The sequence below is a fragment of the Anastrepha ludens genome, chromosome 3, assembly GCF_028408465.1.
Source record: "Anastrepha ludens isolate Willacy chromosome 3, idAnaLude1.1, whole genome shotgun sequence".
In the NCBI taxonomy this organism is placed as follows: domain Eukaryota; kingdom Metazoa; phylum Arthropoda; class Insecta; order Diptera; family Tephritidae; genus Anastrepha; species Anastrepha ludens.
Genome location: NC_071499.1, coordinates 39,052,196 through 39,069,381, shown reverse-complemented (window position 1 = coordinate 39,069,381; position 17,186 = coordinate 39,052,196). Strand labels below are relative to the sequence as shown.

General features: G+C 33.2%; 5 protein-coding genes across 5 annotated transcripts; 2 read left to right on the top strand and 3 right to left on the bottom strand.

Moving 5' to 3' along the window:
* Positions 1–293: 293 nt before the first annotated feature.
* LOC128857784 (partitioning defective protein 6) lies at positions 294–5,077 on the bottom strand. Its single transcript, XM_054093537.1, has 5 exons — positions 4,846–5,077; positions 3,494–3,722; positions 3,214–3,439; positions 2,298–2,466; positions 294–2,231 (listed from the first exon to the last, which is right to left on the bottom strand). The coding sequence occupies exons 1-5, from the start codon at positions 4,909–4,911 to the stop codon at positions 1,866–1,868; spliced, it is 1,056 nt and encodes a 351-aa protein (XP_053949512.1). The 5' UTR covers positions 4,912–5,077; the 3' UTR covers positions 294–1,865.
* Positions 5,078–6,506: 1,429 nt separating this feature from the next.
* On the top strand, positions 6,507–7,654 carry LOC128857779 (U1 small nuclear ribonucleoprotein A). Its single transcript, XM_054093528.1, has 2 exons — positions 6,507–6,952; positions 7,021–7,654. Exons 1-2 carry the CDS (start codon positions 6,600–6,602, stop codon positions 7,316–7,318), a joined length of 651 nt encoding a protein of 216 aa, XP_053949503.1. The 5' UTR covers positions 6,507–6,599; the 3' UTR covers positions 7,319–7,654.
* LOC128857780 (thioredoxin-2-like) lies at positions 7,650–8,238 on the bottom strand. The gene has a single exon (XM_054093529.1). It carries the CDS (start codon positions 8,142–8,144, stop codon positions 7,737–7,739), a length of 408 nt encoding a protein of 135 aa, XP_053949504.1. The 5' UTR covers positions 8,145–8,238; the 3' UTR covers positions 7,650–7,736.
* Positions 8,239–8,406: 168 nt separating this feature from the next.
* On the bottom strand, positions 8,407–16,427 carry LOC128857778 (uncharacterized). Its single transcript, XM_054093527.1, has 2 exons — positions 16,279–16,427; positions 8,407–9,380 (listed from the first exon to the last, which is right to left on the bottom strand). Exons 1-2 carry the CDS (start codon positions 16,422–16,424, stop codon positions 8,627–8,629), a joined length of 900 nt encoding a protein of 299 aa, XP_053949502.1. The 5' UTR covers positions 16,425–16,427; the 3' UTR covers positions 8,407–8,626.
* LOC128857781 (thioredoxin-2) lies at positions 14,890–15,740 on the top strand. The gene has a single exon (XM_054093530.1). The coding sequence runs from the start codon at positions 15,149–15,151 to the stop codon at positions 15,482–15,484; it is 336 nt and encodes a 111-aa protein (XP_053949505.1). The 5' UTR covers positions 14,890–15,148; the 3' UTR covers positions 15,485–15,740.
* Positions 16,428–17,186: the final 759 nt, after the last annotated feature.

Genomic DNA, 17,186 nt, shown 5'->3' with positions numbered 1-17,186 from the left:
AAACAAAAAACAATCCTACCGCTTGCAATAATGCATATTGTAGAACTAATATATATAATATGTATGTAGGCATGTATAAAATGTGTTTATTTCACAAAATTACTTTTTTACTCTCAATCGGTTTTGACAATTACAATAATATGTAGCTTAAAAATTTATTTTCTAATTCAAATCAGCATAAGCTTTTTAAATATTGCTTAAAATTCTCATATCTAAATCTCTGGTCTTTTCTATTTCGTCATTTTGTGTGTTACTTTGCTATAAAATCCATTACATATGAAGGCATAAATTGATAAGTCTTTCGAGTGGTTTCTATTTTATTTGCTCTAAGTTATTTTACAATTTTTTCAGTTCAATAGTACAGAAAAGTAGAAAGTTGTAATTTTATGTATCTAACCACTAATGGACGAGCGTAAAATAGGATCGAACTGTCTTAATTGTTATTTACTGGTATGTGTGTATATAGGACGTATAGTATTGTATAAGTACTTTAGTTCACTAAAAGGCTATAAGACACATGCAAGTTGATGTTTTACTTTACTGTTTTTGCTTTGCTTGACTTTCTAATTGCTATTAATATAATTTAGTTATTTTTTAAAGGCCATTTGATTTTTAAGTGAGCGAAGAATTTTTTGAAATTACCAACTCTTTGGTGAATTTAAAATGATATCTCTAAATTCGTGTAAAATAAATAAAAAACTTTAGCTTGAGCAAATTTTTTACGGAGTTGTACAATTAATTATTACGGAATAATTGCTTATATTTCCTTTTTTTATTATCAGACGTTCATATACTGTGCACTGATGAAATATTTTTCTAGTGATAAATTTATGTGTAAAAATTTGGTTAATACGCTCCAAGAGAACTAATTTCAAATAATATAAGAAATCTCAATTTCACGAAATTTTTTCATAAGAACATCGTGGTATGAATAGTGTATGTGTAAACAATTTTAATAAATCTAACACTCAAATCAAATATCAAGTCAATAAGTATAATTGACGCTGACAGTAAATTAAATTGGATCTTGTTTGCCTTGATAATTTCGGTATATTTACTAAAACTTGCTGAAAATCATATATATAAGATTTTTACTTAGCTTTGTTTACTAAAAAATAATTATGTATGCTCAAGAATTTCATGAAATACATTGTACAGCAAACATTTTGCGTTCCAAAAAGGCATCATAATACAATACAAGGAAAATTTTGACACGAATTACATAAAATCACAAATTTCTTTTCGGAATGTGAAGTTTTAAGGAGCTTCATAACGTACACTGTCAAATAATACATATGTATGTATATTTTAATTCAAAGAATTGTATGAAATAGCACAATGAAAACAAACTGACAATTTAACACTAAATTTAAATGTATGTGTATAATAAGTAAGAAGACAACTACAATAAAACATGATTAAAAATATTAACAACACACGTTTTTCTGGCATCTATGCAGATATGTATGTATGTAACTATGTGTATATGTGCCTAATAATACAGTTTGTGTAGTTAAATCGCGACAACGGGCATAGTTTTTGAACATTAACTCGTAACAATCTGTTCAATCGCATAAATAACTTTTCACTTTACACATTCATTTATAATTAAATAGTACTAGTTTGGAATGTAGAAATAAAAAATAAAACATGAAACATGAAAATTTGTGTGTATATGTCTTTTCTCTTTTATGCCTAAGATTGCTTAGATTTTTGTAGACTTGAAAACTTTTTCAAATTGTATATATATATATACTTCGCACTTCTACTTTGTTCGATTTTCGAAAGTTACATTTGCCCTCGCCTAAATATGTCGATCTTTTCATTCCATTCTCAATATTGATTTGCCGCTTCTCTTATTCCATTCAAAGATGTAGTATGCCATCTTTGGACTCGCCACCACCTACAACTGTAGAAGCTGTTGATGACGTCTGGTGATGTTGTGACGTGATAATCAATGCCGGTGAGGGCACCGTTGACTGTTGCTGATGTTGCTGTGAAGTAACATTGTTGTGATCATCGAGTGTTACACCGGTCAGATCAACAATTTCATCTTGCTCGTCTTGTTCATTCTCATCAGATGTATTAGTCTGATTAGTATGATGTGAACCACTCGATAGTTGACTTGTGCGCGAGAATGAGCCGCGCCGTGGCGAGGTAAGCGTACGTTGGTTTGCCGGCTTTACGGTAATTATTAAATTGGAGCTATTTGCCACCATCATATCGGTGACCTAAAAATTTTAAAATAAAGTTTTATTAATGAGTACAATACATTGGGAATTGTCATTAAATCGCACCTGATCCAGCGTTTTACCAGCCACTTCAATACCATTTACTTCTATAACCTCATCATTGACTGCTAAAAGCCCAGTACTTTCAGCAAGGCCACCAGGCACAAGCCGCGATATGAAAATACCAGGTTGTTTTTCTAGTCCGTTTGCGGTTACGCGTACCGACGTTCCATCTCTGTGTAAAGAAAGACATTGTGAATATTGATAAATATTTTATAAGGTCGTAATGTGATAATTGGAAAGTTTGCTTTTACAAACTCGGTTACATTTTAAATGGATGTGTTATACCGAATTTGTTTCTTATTTGAAAATTGAAAGCTCAAACCATTAAAAATTGTTAATATATTGTTACAATAATTTAATTAAAGCTCGAACTAACGGGTTATGATTGTGACTGATCTTATATATTTGCACTGGACGCGTTGATATTAATTTATAGGTAAAAGCTACACGACAAGAAAAAAGAATATGAAAACGCACGATTTTCTGAATTCATATCAATTTTGTTTAATAACGTTTAACACCTCCAAATGACGGTGGGACTATGCTTCTCAATATTGTGTGTCGTTTCCACGACAGTCGGTTCTACGTTACCGAAACGACCCGGATTTATATCCGACCAAGGACCGTATGTAAATATGGGGAATGTTTATGCTGCTACAACAACAACAACGGTGGGACTATATTTCTAAATAATTTCATAAATAAAAGTTCTACCAAATCAAATTATCCTAAAATTAAAATTCAAATCAGTGGTTAGCTAGAGATTTCTAACCGATTTAGAAATATTTGAATGCGCATATTGGTTTTGTTTTTTGTTTGGTAGCATATCAATTTTCCACATAACATAGTTCAAAACTCATTTTTACTTAGTTTCTGTAATTTATATAACCTACATAATTACTAACATTGGGGAACTTGCCTTATATAGAAACCCAGCGGTTTATCGCTACCATGCTTTAACAATCGTACACGACGATGCGTTTCAGGAACAATATCGACATCAATAATAGCCGATACTTGACGGAAATCATGTGGTATTGAAATAGTTGGTGCCTTTGCCTTAACTGGCGTCTGACCTAGTATGCTGCTGATTAGATTGTTGCGTGGCTTCATTGTGCCAAAACCCGGAAACTCCTCCAAATCATCTAAATCAAGAAGGAGTAATAAAAACGTAAATGTATTACAAAGCATCTACTCACCTTTACGTTGCACGATTATGCGCAGCAATGGCCGTGCAATTTTTAACGCTCTACCAAAGTTATCATCATTATTAATTGGCAACAGGTCGTTGTCACGTGGATCAATGTATAAAATAATAAATTGTAGGGTGTGCAGTCTATGCAGTTTTTCAATGAGGGCAGAGAAATCCTCGAAATTTTGTATATCGCCATGACGTTTAAAACTCCAGCGACGAAATTCTGCATCAAACTGAGGAATATAACAAACAGAAAATTACATTTTTTAATTTTTCATTAATTGAAACCTAATTTATGCACATGCATACACATATTTGATGTCTTTGGAAGTTATTTTTCCATGTTCGAAAAATATTAGAATTAGCATTAGTGTCTATATAAGATATCAATAATAGCGGCACAACCGTTTAAGGAATTCGCTGAGTGACGGCTTTGAATAAATTATTGGGAATGTAATGCGACTTCTGGGCTATAACAAACACTCCCCCATAACATGAATGTTCGTGTGACTTTAGGTACATACCTAATACATATATAGTTAAACAATTGCGGCAATGAAAACTGTTTTATTTTATCGAGGTCATGAAAACTAGAGTGTTTATACGCTATCACATTGTATCTTCAAATATGCAGTATAGCTACACGCACTTGATTTTTTATAAATTATATAATATATAATACTCAATACAATTAGTGTTTTTATTTTTTAACAATTATTAACTTTTGAGGATTCTATTTTTTGTTTTTGGTTGTTAGAACGTTGCTTAGGGTGGCCTTGTGAACCCACACAGTCAAAGTATTCTAAACTTATCTACGCTCACAGGTGCCTCGATATTTGCTCGATACTGTTCTAAATTTCTAGGTTTAATTTACCAACGCTCTGGACCAAACAATTATTTTTTAAATAGTTAAATTGTCGAAGATAATGCAGTACGTCGATAGATTTAAAACTCGATAGTTTATGAGGACGCCTGTTGCGATTATGAAGAGCAGGAAGTTAATATTAGATGTTGTTATAAATATGTGTATATAACACGGCGATTTAAGAATATGTAATTTGATTTTCAATGTAAAGCTTATCGCTTTATGTTGCAAAAAGCCTAGCCCAACTTAGCGGCTAGCTTGACAAAATTACCGACGGTGGCGGTACAGAAGGTGGCAATGGCGCTGCTATGAATCATACTGCTGTGCCCCGATTTTACAAAGCAAATTCGAACTACATATATCGCTATTATTTTGATCTAACAGTTTAATAATCTTAAGATTTATGAGTTGAATTACACATCTTCAAATCAACACTATTCAACGCTTATAGGTAGTAATTTTTCTTCTTTTTGTACATTTCTCTATTTCACCTTTGATTTCACTTCAATTAGATTTGTTTCTCCGGTCGCCATCGAATTCGTTTTACTTTTCGACATTTTGTTTTATAGCATTAAAATGCCAATACACCAAATCGAATCTTGCTTATTTTTTTATTGTTATTCACACAATTTTTCACAAAACTAACAGAAAATCTAAAATTGGTTAAAATTATAAAAGAAAGAACGAAAAGCAATGTAACTCAACAACAAAAAATAAAAGATGATAGGGATTTAAAGTGCAGAATACGAAAATGAAAAGCGCAAAATTTGTAAAAGATTACCTAAACTTCTATTGTGAATATATTCAATTGAGTTATTATGAATGTTGTTTTCAAATAAATTATTATTCAATGGGAAATATTGTATCTTTTTCAAAGCATGGAATTAATGTATATTTCTTATTATAAAATTATATTTTATAAGAAAGATATCTATTTATATTTATAAGAATGTTATGTGAAAAAATAGCAGTTGATATTAAAAAATAGCTGTTTGCATGTCAGATTCAAAATTAACATATGAAAAAGTTAAAGTTAACAGAAACAGATGACGTTACACGTTCCCACGACAGTCGGTTCTACGTTACCAGAACGACCCGGATTTATATTTGGCCAAGGACTGTCACTTCAGCAGTATGGGGGATGTGCAGTATGGGGAATGTTTAGGCTGCTACAACAACAACAACAACGCCGGGTTATAATAACGGTCCACTAGAGATGGCTAGTTTATAATTATGTTCTGGATAAACTCCTATTTATCCAGAATTGGCCCCGATATACCAAACATATGTTCTGCATGTAAAGGCACCCTGCACGACACTAACCACCTTAAACCCCATTCATCTAACACCCCCTCCCTCTGGACCCAACCTGTCGATACAGCATGTTTCCTGGGCCTACCTTTAGATGAGCTAGACAATAATGCCCGGTATATATGTACACTACACTGACAGGGCTTGTATTACTGTTACAATAACAACGTCGGGTTAAATATTTTCATCACTAAAATTTTTGGCAGAAGTACCTCCATATTAGCAAAAAATGAAAATAAATTCTTTTGTAGTTATAAGTGATTTCTGTTATAAATATTCTTTATTTTAATGTTCTTTATTTAAAACAGAAGGCGCTGGCCCCCTTTTTTGGGTGTTTGGTCGAGCTCCTTCTTCTATTTTAGTATGCGTCTTGACGCTATTCCACAAATGGAGGGATCTACAGTTTTAAGTCGACTCCGAGCGGCAAATATTTTCTATGAGGAGATTTTTCATGGCAGTAATAGACTTGGAGGTTTGCCATTTCCTGCCGAGGGGCGACCGCTTTTAGAAATAATCTTTTCTTGTTTGGTCCTTCACCGAGATTCGATCCTACGTTCTCTCCGAATTTTGAATAGTAGTCACGACCAATTGATTCGACTACCGCGGCCTACAATATATATATGTATATATCTGTCATTAATATACCAACTATAGTTTACATTGGTAATTCTTCTGTGCCAGTTACTATGCAATAAGAATTACAAATTTAATATTAAAATTCATTTGAATAGCAAAATTAATCAAAAGTAATTGAAGGATACAACTCTGCGTCGTCTTTGCGCATACACCAATAGAACTTGCATACATTTCTCTTCACCACTCATGTACGAACGCCGATATTAAAAGAGAACGTCAAAATACGTTTTTTAGGTTTTCGTATTAACAACGTTTTGCGTGGTTTATTTAACAATTTTCACTAAATTATTATTAAAAAATGGATGCTCGACCAAATCAAACAATTTACATTAATAATCTTAATGAAAAAATTAAGAAAGAAGAACTCAAAAAGTCGTTGTACGCCATTTTCTCTCAATTCGGGCAAATTCTAGATATTGTGGCGCTAAAAACGCTTAAAATGCGTGGTCAAGCGTTTGTGATTTTTAAAGAAATTGCAAGTGCATCGAATGCGCTCCGTACTATGCAGGGATTTCCGTTCTATGATAAACCAATGCGCATTGCTTACTCAAAGTCAGATAGCGACATAGTGGCCAAGATAAAGGGTACATTCAAAGAGCGTCCCAAGAAAGTCAAACCACCAAAGCCGGCACAAACCACAGAAGACAAAAAGTAAGTAAACTTAAGTTTTTTTGTTAATACTAAGTTGTATTTTAACAACGTGTATTTTTTTATTGCAGAGATAAAAAGAAGAAGACGTCAAATGCTGAAAATGCGAATCCAAATACACAAACTGAACAACCACCAAACCAAATTCTTTTCCTCACCAATTTGCCGGAAGAAACAAATGAAATGATGCTTTCCATGTTGTTCAATCAATTCCCTGGCTTCAAAGAGGTGCGTTTAGTGCCAAACCGTCACGACATTGCCTTCGTAGAATTCGCCACCGAATTACAAAGTAATGCTGCGAAGGAGGCACTGCAAGGCTTCAAGATAACGCCGTCACATGCTATGAAGATCACATTTGCCAAAAAGTGAGAGTTTAATCACGGGCTAAAAGTGTTTAGAGGTATATACACGGTAGATATACATAAATTTAACTTAGCACTAGCATTTTTTTTATTTGGTAAACTTCCATACGTGGAATTCCAGCATGTGAATAAACTTTTCCAATATAAAATAACAATATTTTTCCTTTACCTGAACTTGAAATGATTGAATTAGTATGCTCATGCTATTAAAATCACCGCCTTTGAGGATTTTTTTGGTTTAGCAAAAGTTCATTTATCTCTGAATCCATTCAAATAAATGTACGTTGAAAAACAATTTTAATTTGGAAATAAAGTGCATGCCATGCTTGGCAGAGTAATACAATATGTAAGTTAATTCAATTTATTACGTTAAACACTCATTTTTGTAAGTATATTCAGTATTTTCATTGTATAGAATCAGTTATTTAGTCAAGAACTGGTTGCTCCTCCTCCAATATCTGTTCGGCTTCAGCAATCTCAGGCATATTTTCAATAGGTATTGGCTCGCCTACATACTTTTCCATGTTCTTAACAAGTTTCTCAGAGTTGCCGCCAACAAACACATCAATAATGTGATTATCCTTGATGAACACGAAAGTCGGCATGCTGTTAACATTGTATTCGAGAGCAATTTCTTCACAATCGTCCACGTTTACTTTCACTACAACTGCTTTATCAGCATATTGAGTGGCTAATTCTTCCAGCTTCGGGCTGATAATCTTACAAGGTCCGCACCAGTTTGCAAAAAAGTCAATGACCACCAATTGACCGGAGCTGCGTGCTTCTTCGATCTTCTTGTCCAGGTCCTCTTTATTTTGAATTATGTATACCATGATTTCCGGGTTGCAATCAAATTGATTTCTCGATATATGTAGCAATTTCTTATTTGGACGAAAAATTTATATTTTTAATATTTTCTTTATTTCTTTAACAGCAAAATCACAACAGCGTGGTTGTGAATTCAAACGAATTTTTTTTCTTGAGCAAAGTGTTGTAACGGCACAAACATCCCTAAAATGGCGCTATTATAATTAATATAATTATACTCGTATATAATTTTATATTACAAATTAATCAATACACCACAAATTTTGACAAAATCTTGTGACAGACGCCTAAACAATATATTGTACATAATATCATTAATAATCGATTATGCTGATTAACAATATATGTATGTACATACACACATACATATATTTAATTTATTCTTCCAAAACATTTTTAAATATTGTAAATGTTAGCTATGTTAGCGATGTTTTTGTTGTTTGTAGAACCGTTAACGTTCGCGTCAGTTTGCCGAGCTTCTTCTTTACTATTGTTGAGGCCCATTTGCCTCTTCTCCGCTATTCATAGGCTCTCCCACATACTTTTTGATAATGCTAACTAATTTGTCCTCATTGCTGCCAGCAAATCTTTCCAATACTTGATTCTCCTTTATCAATACAAACGAAGGCATCATAGTAACTTCGTTATCAATGGCTATTTGTTCACAATCGTCAATATTTACTTTTGCAATGATCAACTTGCCTTTATACGTAGTGAGTAATTCTTCAAGTTTCCTATTTATTAGCATACAAGCTCCACACCAAGGCGCAAAAAATTCTAGCAGTAAATGTTTACGTCCGGCATCGGTTAGAAGTTGGTCATAAGTATCCCGATCAGATATGATTACTAGCTCATTTACCGTATCATTCAAAATTGGTGATGGAGGCAACGCAGGTGGAACCGGGTCAGAAGGAGTTGAAGGTGGTTTATGTGCTGATGCTGGTTCGTTAGCTGTTGGGGGTGTTTGAGACGGTACTACTGGTGCTGGGGAATTACCAGTGGTTGTCGTGGTTGCTGGTGTTGCTGATGCTGAAATAATTTGAGCTGCCATATTTTGAGCCGTAGTTGCTGGATCATTTCGAACAGATTCATCGGGTACGGAAGCCATTTGGGCTGGTACAGCAACTGTTGGCGCGTTTCGAGCCGCAACCGCAGGTGCACTTTGAGCAGGTCCCGCAGACAGTGAAGCTCTGAGAACATTTCTGTTGGATGGCGCACGCCGAGAAGACATGCTAAAATAGCTTATTTAAAAAAAAAAAACACGCCAAAAAATAAATATAAAAATTTTGGTGCTTAAATTTGTCAAAGAAAATATTTTCGAAAATTAAAAAAAAAAATGAATATGTTAATAAACTCTGTAAGACTTACATATGTATGTATGTATGTATGTGTGATTATAATGTTTTGCATTCTGTGTTATTAATAAAGGGTCTTTCAAAAGTGACACCTAGAGTAAGTAAGGAATAATTCCGAGACGGTACCTTTTTCTATGTAATTTTAACCATGGATACAACAACATCATGAAACTTATTATGAAAATAAGAACTTTAAGAACCTAAAAAATAAATAAACAATTCGCGTTTACATTTCTCTTAGATGTTTGGCCGAGCTCCTCCTCCTATTTGTGGTGTGTATCTTGATGTTGTTCCACAAATGGAGGAACCTACAGTTTTAAGGTGACTCCGAACAGCAAATGGTTTTTTATGAGGAGATTTTTCGTGGCAGAAATACACTCGGAGGTTTACCATACAATCTTGTGTTTTCTGTATAATAGATCATTATTTTTACGAGTGTAAAGAAAAACGTGAAAGCAAAAACTAAATAAAATGCAAAGAAAACAGTTTTTAGACATAATTATTTTTAGAAATGATTAACTTTGCATTCATATAACGAAAAAAGCGTGTGTCTTCTTATTACTTATTATAAAATGTAATATCGAATTTCGAGTGCGTATTGCTGCCATAATTCTTTGAAACCTCAGTAAACGTCGTTTACGGATTTCCTTCCACTGTTTATTATTAGCAGTCAATTGCGGAATTAAATTATAAACTATTTATATCTTTAATAAGAATTAAACGAACAAAATACCGAAATGTTCCACCAAAATAATTTATATGACGATAAACTTTTCACAACAGTATTTCGTTCATTTCGTTTATTTCAAGTCTAAAACGTAATTATTGTTTTTACAGACCAGACTTAGAACTAATATGAGCTTAAATTAATACAGATAATTATTAAATAAGTTTAAAAAAAGTTTAGAAATTTATAAAAATCGCTCTTTGAAACCGAAAAGTCAAGCGGAATAGAACTCGAGATCTCATTGAATTCTCTTAAAGTGCGGGTAATAGGACATTACGCGCATAATTCGCGTTAAAAATTTAAGATGAAATGGGTAAGTATTGCGTAGAGATCTAGTAGGAATATGAAAGTGAATGCAACGTAATCTCTCCTTTAATTACACTAAAAACAATTGACAGCTGATTGGCACTTTTGCAGGTAATCTGCCTTATGCGAACGTACTTTTAGACACATCGTTTTTATTATTATTTTTAAAAATAATTGCGAAAGCACGATCTCATGAATGTCCAAAAAATTGTACCGTATGCTTTATTTACAAACAAAAATTAAGTATTTTTATTGAAGCACTGCGAAAAGACTCAACGCTTAAGGGGGGAGCCTCATGTAGAAGCCTCAAAAATCGATTTTTTTTTGTTTCGATAATCTGAAAAAATAGTATCTTAGGAATATACTGTGAAATTTTGATGCCGAAATTCTCAATATTATAGCTTCTACAGCCCACTCACTAGGTAGAGAGCGGTCCGCGCGCTCCTGTACCTCAAACTTTAAACTCAATTATCTCGAAACGACTTTTTTAAAAACTGCTCGTGTTGTAACTCGAGTTAAAGTTATCGACCGATTTGTTTGAAGTTTGGTGAAGCCTTTCTGTACATTACTATCGGAAGGATAAACCTAAAATTTCAGATATTTCACGTTGATAAATTTTTTTTTGGGGGTTAAAAATGTCAATAAAATAGCCCTAAATTCTGACTTTTTTTCAAAGGCTTATTTTGCAATTATTTTTATACTTGTTTTTTTTTTTAATTTTATAGATCCTTTCCGTAAATATGTTATAAAAAATCAATTTCATTTTTTTGTTTCAGATCGATAAATCAAGAGTAATAAATAGAGCAGATTGGGACCTTGCGCCGTAGGGAGCCGAAAAGAAATGATCCTGAGCCGCCATTTTGAAAAAAAAATGAAAAAAAAAATTTTTTGTACTCTCGCAAGGTTAAATATAGTTGTGTTCAAGCTTCAAAATAATATAATTAATAATTTATCCCCTTTAAAAATACAGTGCACTCGCGGTAACTCGAATAGCCGCTAAGTCGAACGACGTGCTAACTCGAACACATTTTTTCCCCTATTGACTTCTTTGTAACTCGAACAATAAAAAAGCGCTATAACTCGAACAAAAAAACAAATTTATTTGTACACACATTCTTTTCAAACATGTACATTTTGTACATAGATACATATGTAATAGTATATGTATATAAATTATATCTATACTAGTGTATTGTCCATATGAATATTTCGGCGTTAATATCCCGTTAGTTTTCTGGGAACAACATCTTGCATTGACCAAATTGCTTTAAATTTGTCATTTGTAGTATATCAGTGCACGTGAGTAATGGATCGTAAAAGGTAGAAGTGTTTAACATTAAAAGAGAGGGCTGAAGTCCTTAACAAAATTAAACGTGGACGTAGTGTTACTTCTCTAGCGAAGGAATATGGGGTAGCCAAGTCCACCATAAGTCTTATAAAAAAGAAAGATAAGGCAATTTATGGCTTGCACTAACGCTACCGGCAACCATAAGCTTAAACTTCTCGTTATTGACAAAGCAAAAGAATTCCTCGTGTTTTCAAAAATTTTAACTGTCCGGTGGAGTACAAAAATTCCAAATCAGCCTGGATGACTTCGGCGATTTTCAAAGACTGGTTTCATAATTCGTTCGTGCCGCAGGTAAAATCCAGATTCATTAAAACAATTTTTTTAACCAAGTTAAATGACTTTAATATTTAGGTAAGAAAAAATTTGAAAGATGGGGATTATCTGAGAAGGCTCTTCTTCTAATTGATAATGCCCCATCACATCCCAACGAAATCGAATTAAAGTCCGAGGATGGTTTAATTTTAACTATGTTTATGCTGCCGAATGTGACACCATTGATCCAGCCAATGGACCAAAATGTAATTCGTATAACGAAACTATACCACAGAAATTTTCTACTGGCTTCCATTTTCAACAATCGATCGAAAAATCGATATCGATGACTGTTTTTTTAACATAGCACACTCAATTGATAAGTCGAACAAATTCGATAAATCGAACAGCGCCTGTTTTAATTAGTTCGAGTTATCGCGAGTGCACTGTATGTTTAAAAAATTACCGATTTTGAGGCTTCTACATGAGGCTCCCCCCTTAAAGAAAAAAACAAATTAAAAATAACACGAATTTTAATCTCGTATCAAGAAAAACAAATTGTTTGGGCTATAACTGAAACCCCATAAGTATCGGGTTATTTAGAAAATTTCAAAGATGGAATATCCTGCCTCAGATTTTTGATTGATTTTGATTGAGCAACATTCCAAAGGAGTGGTACTAATTTGTGGAATTTCGTAGCCAGAATAGATTAAGTTCAGAGGAAACATTTGAGCTAGAATGCTTAGAAAATGAGTTTGCGGCATTTTCTGCAGTTTCACCGTTTGATCTTTGAAGAAAAGTGTCATTAGGATATTCGAATTTTTTTTTAATAAGTAATTATTATAAAGTTTATTACAAAATTATGCAAGTAACAATTGAGGATTTCCAAATAAAATGAATTTATTATATACGTTTATGAACACGGCATATTTCTTGTAAGATCCAATTCTTAGATGTTTTAAGTGCTTGGTATACCATTAGCACATTTAATATTACTTGGCAGCATTTAAATTAGAGAAAAAATACATACAGTTAATGTTTTCGAATAAGCTATATAAAAATTAAAAGATAACAAAAGATACTACATTTAATTGATATTGATTCCAGTATATTCTATTTTGGTACACGAAACCATTGATTGTGGTTGAAGGTAGCGATATTGGAAAGCCAGACTGGGAGCTTCGGGTCTGCCGGAGGGGCCCACGAGAGGAACTATAAAGAAGAAGAAACCAACGATGTGCATTACTTAAAAGGTATTTAACCTTGTTATTAAATTTTCTCCCGCCTTCGCCTAGGCCACACAACACAGACCCATGAACATATCTTAAAAAGAGAAAATCACCCTATCTGTACAACCTGCAACACAAACCAAACATTGGACCACATCCGCAACAAATGTCCAAATCACGCCAACGCAAGAAAAGAAATACTAAACTCAGAACAAATAAGCGACATCCTCGCCATTCCCAGTCACTCAAACATCGAAAAAATAAGCAAATTCATTAAAACTATCGAAATGACAATATAACAAATAATCCAGACACCCACAGACGACACAGAGCTGATGGCCTCTGCAGCCAATGCTCAAACATAATTTTAGTACTGGTATTCATACCAGTCACTAAATAATAATAATAATACAATAATAATATTGAATATAATTTAGTTGAAAAATTTTTGGGAATTCGGAACGAGATTTTGTAAATTAAAAAGTAAAGCCTTTTGAAAAAATATTGTGTGCGAAAATATTTTAAGTGATACAAACTGAAATACTGTCTCATTTATAAATTTTCCAACGATTCCAATGATTCCAATTTTTGCAAATCGGATCAGAAAGTGTTGAATTTCCTCATGTTAGAGACTATTTACATTTTTTCTCCTTAATAAAAAAATAAATAAATAATTAGCGCATATACTTCTGTTAGGTGTTTGGCCGCGCTCTTTCTCCTATTTGTGATGTGCGTCTTGCTGTTGTTTCACTTCGAACGGCAAATGGTTTTTATGAGGGCTTTTTCAGAAATACACTCGAAAGTTTGCCTATTCCTGCCGAGGGGCAGGAATCTACGCCTTTCTGAGTAGTAGTCGCGCACCAAGCTATTCGGCTGAGGCGTTATTATTCTGTAAAAACAAATTAAAAAATTTACTTAAGTCCATTTCCGTCAGTTTAATCAGGAGCCTAATTTGAACGAAACCGAAGGTCATGTAAAAGGAAAATATGCACATATATCATACTTTAAAAAAAAAAATACATTTAATTTGGAATGGCTGTATAACATTTTCAGTTTGTATTCAATCTTTTTTAAAATAATCGAAACTTTATTCAAATTAAATTTATCTTTTTTAAATTCAGTGAAACTTATAAAACCATATTTATGTATGTATTCTGGCGTTATTCATAATTAAAAATGAATTTTGCAACTCTGGTTCATTATTATTAAAAATGGTTCAATTTCATTTGAGAGGAGTTTCATTTAATAGAAAATGCTGTAGTACATATGAATATATATAATATATGTATAAACGCCCGCATAATCCTCGTAGCGTCGACTCGACAGTCGAAGGAACACTCGTATGTAAACAAAATTCCTTCGACTCGCTGCAGAGATCTGATGAGTATAAGCATTTCTATAGCAAACCTACCCAGAAATTGGGAACACTCTAATACCAATGCAAATAAAATAATCTCATTCGTCTATGTATATATTTAGTGTTTATATGTCAGCAGATGGGTTAAGTACAAGTTAAAAGTTAAGTATGTAACACATAGGTACTATATTACATAAATTCGACAACCGTTATATCAATTAACGTTGGACCTTGAATGCGCTTAGCTTATGCCGCTATGAAAATGTTACCTTATAACATAATTATTTTGTGTAAGGCTCGCAGAGTATTAAGACGTCGCAGTTGAGTTATTAAGACTCTGGTGCTTATTTTACTGTATTCCTAATTATCTTGTAAAAGTTTTCTTTTAATTTATATTTATTTTATCTGAAAACAACAAGTTTCTCTTCTATCGAAATGCTGCACACTGTCCGAAGCAATGCTGATTTTGATAGGCAATTGGCAGCCGCTGGCGGTCGTTTGGTGGTGGTCGAATTTACAGCCAGCTGGTGTGGTCCCTGCAAAAGTATTGAGCCCAAAGTTAAAGCTTTGTCGCGAAAATATCAAGATCAAGCATTTGTGCTAAGAGTGGACGTGGACAAGTGCAGCCATGTGGCACATGATTTCCGAGTGTCTTGTATGCCGACATTTGTATTCATACGAAATGGCCGTAAGGTTGATCGTTTTTCGGGAGCTGACGAAAGGGAGTTGGAGTACAAAATGTCCAAAATGGCAAAGAATTTGAAAAAGTGAGAAGAAGGAGAGAGAGATTAGAAAATAGAAATAGGGAAATAATGTAACTGTGTATCCAGAATGTTTTGTAATCGTAATTGTGTTAATTAATTTTGTTGAAATTTTATTGAACTTGATGATGATGTTGTAAACTTAAAATAATGTAAAATGCATCTGGTATGACATTGAAAATCTAAAAGAATTTTGTAACACTATAGAAGTTAAGTAATTATTGATTAACTGAGAAATATAATAAAACAGACATTGAGCTACAAAATCTGGATAAACCATTTGCAGAAATGCGCACACACCTTCATGTTTGTGATTTATTGTTCGTCAGTTCGGTCAGTTTATTTAAATTTTTTTATATGAAGATATAGAATATTCAAATTAGAACGGAAAATTTGAGCTATAAATATAATATTCAAAGCAAAGGATCATGGAAAAGCAGATTAAAAAAAACTTAAAATTTGTATACATGCAAAGGAGGGGTTTCTAAGAGCTTGAGAGCTTATAGTGATTATACAAAACAGAAATATTGTTGGAATGGATTTTGTTTTACGAGTACTATAATCTGGTAGATAGTTTGATGGCATTTATTTTTTGAATATGATATCCGGCATATGTCCACCGCGGCTACGAGTTACATGGTCCATTCGATCAGTCCAATTCTTAACTACTTTTTCCAATTAATTTAAAAGAGCTGAATCAGCAAAAAATACAAGGTAAACGAAGGTCATTTGGCTTCAATTCCTGCACAAGCTGTTTTTTACTGGCACGTGACTCAAGTAAATTACGTAAAATTTTCCACGAACATATTTTTTTCAAAATAAATTTCCACACTCCGGAAACATGGTTCTGACGTTAAACGGTGAATGATGACTTTCCAAATCTTACTGAACAGAAATGTCAACATATTCTCAGCTGTCAAGCCATAGTAATCGATATCGATAGTTCTCATGCAGTTAAAAAATACCCGATATAACATAAGCTAAATTGATTAAAAAAAAAACCTTGCCTTCGTAAATCTCAAACTTTAAATACTCTTTCAAATTTTAATTCTGATCTCTAAAATATTGTAATGTTATGTTTTTGATATATAAGTTATTGATTTTGATTAAAATTTGTAATCTCTTATTTATCTGTTGTTAGAACATCACAGAAAATCTCGTAAGCCTTATTCTTTTGTAAATCACACTTCTATTTAAAATGGCCAAACCAACTCCATCTAAACTTAAAAATTTGCTATTTCATCATTAACACTTTCGTACAAATTAATTTAATTTTCCTTTATTGTGGAAATATTATACAACTTTAAGAATGCTTTGGTCTTTCACCGAATTTCGAACCTCATGCTCTCTGAATTCCGAATATAGTCACGCACCAACCCACTCGGCTACGGCGGCCGCCATAACTATGAAATGAGTTAATATAGCTATGAAATATATACATTATTTGTGACATTATACGTGACTGCATTGGTGCGTGACTACTATTCGGTCTTGCCGAAAGTGACACCTTCCGAAAAGCGCTACATTATTTTTGACGAATTTGACAATTGTGTGACGTCAGCACAGAAAAGAAGCAAATGCTTGTGCGAAAATGTATGCGCACGTTGACGTTATGCAGCATATGTGTGCACGATTTATTGTATATTCTGGGCTACTCCCTCACTTTCGTCTCTTTGTTTATTTATTTTTTGCTGCTCAAATGGCAGCTTTAC

Bases quoted from the DNA above. Each gene is read 5' to 3' on its own strand.
- LOC128857784 (XM_054093537.1), bottom strand. From the start codon at position 4,911: ATGTCGAAAAGTAAAACGAATTCGATGGCGACCGGAGAAACAAATCTA. The intron at 3,723-4,845 runs GTGAAATAGAGA...TATATTCCTCAG, and splicing joins TAATTGAAGTGAAATCAAAG to TTTGATGCAGAATTTCGTCG. The intron at 3,440-3,493 runs GTGAGTAGATGC...TTCTTGATTTAG, and splicing joins CATAATCGTGCAACGTAAAG to ATGATTTGGAGGAGTTTCCG.
- LOC128857779 (XM_054093528.1), top strand. From the start codon at position 6,600: ATGGATGCTCGACCAAATCAAACAATTTACATTAATAATCTTAATGAA. The intron at 6,953-7,020 runs GTAAGTAAACTT...TTTTTATTGCAG, and splicing joins CAAACCACAGAAGACAAAAA to AGATAAAAAGAAGAAGACGT.
- LOC128857780 (XM_054093529.1), bottom strand. From the start codon at position 8,144: ATGGTATACATAATTCAAAATAAAGAGGACCTGGACAAGAAGATCGAA.
- LOC128857781 (XM_054093530.1), top strand. From the start codon at position 15,149: ATGCTGCACACTGTCCGAAGCAATGCTGATTTTGATAGGCAATTGGCA.
- LOC128857778 (XM_054093527.1), bottom strand. From the start codon at position 16,424: ATGAGAACTATCGATATCGATTACTATGGCTTGACAGCTGAGAATATG. The intron at 9,381-16,278 runs GTTCGTGGAAAA...TTTTTAAATAAG, and splicing joins ATTTATTTTGAAAAAAATAT to CTATTTTAGCATGTCTTCTC.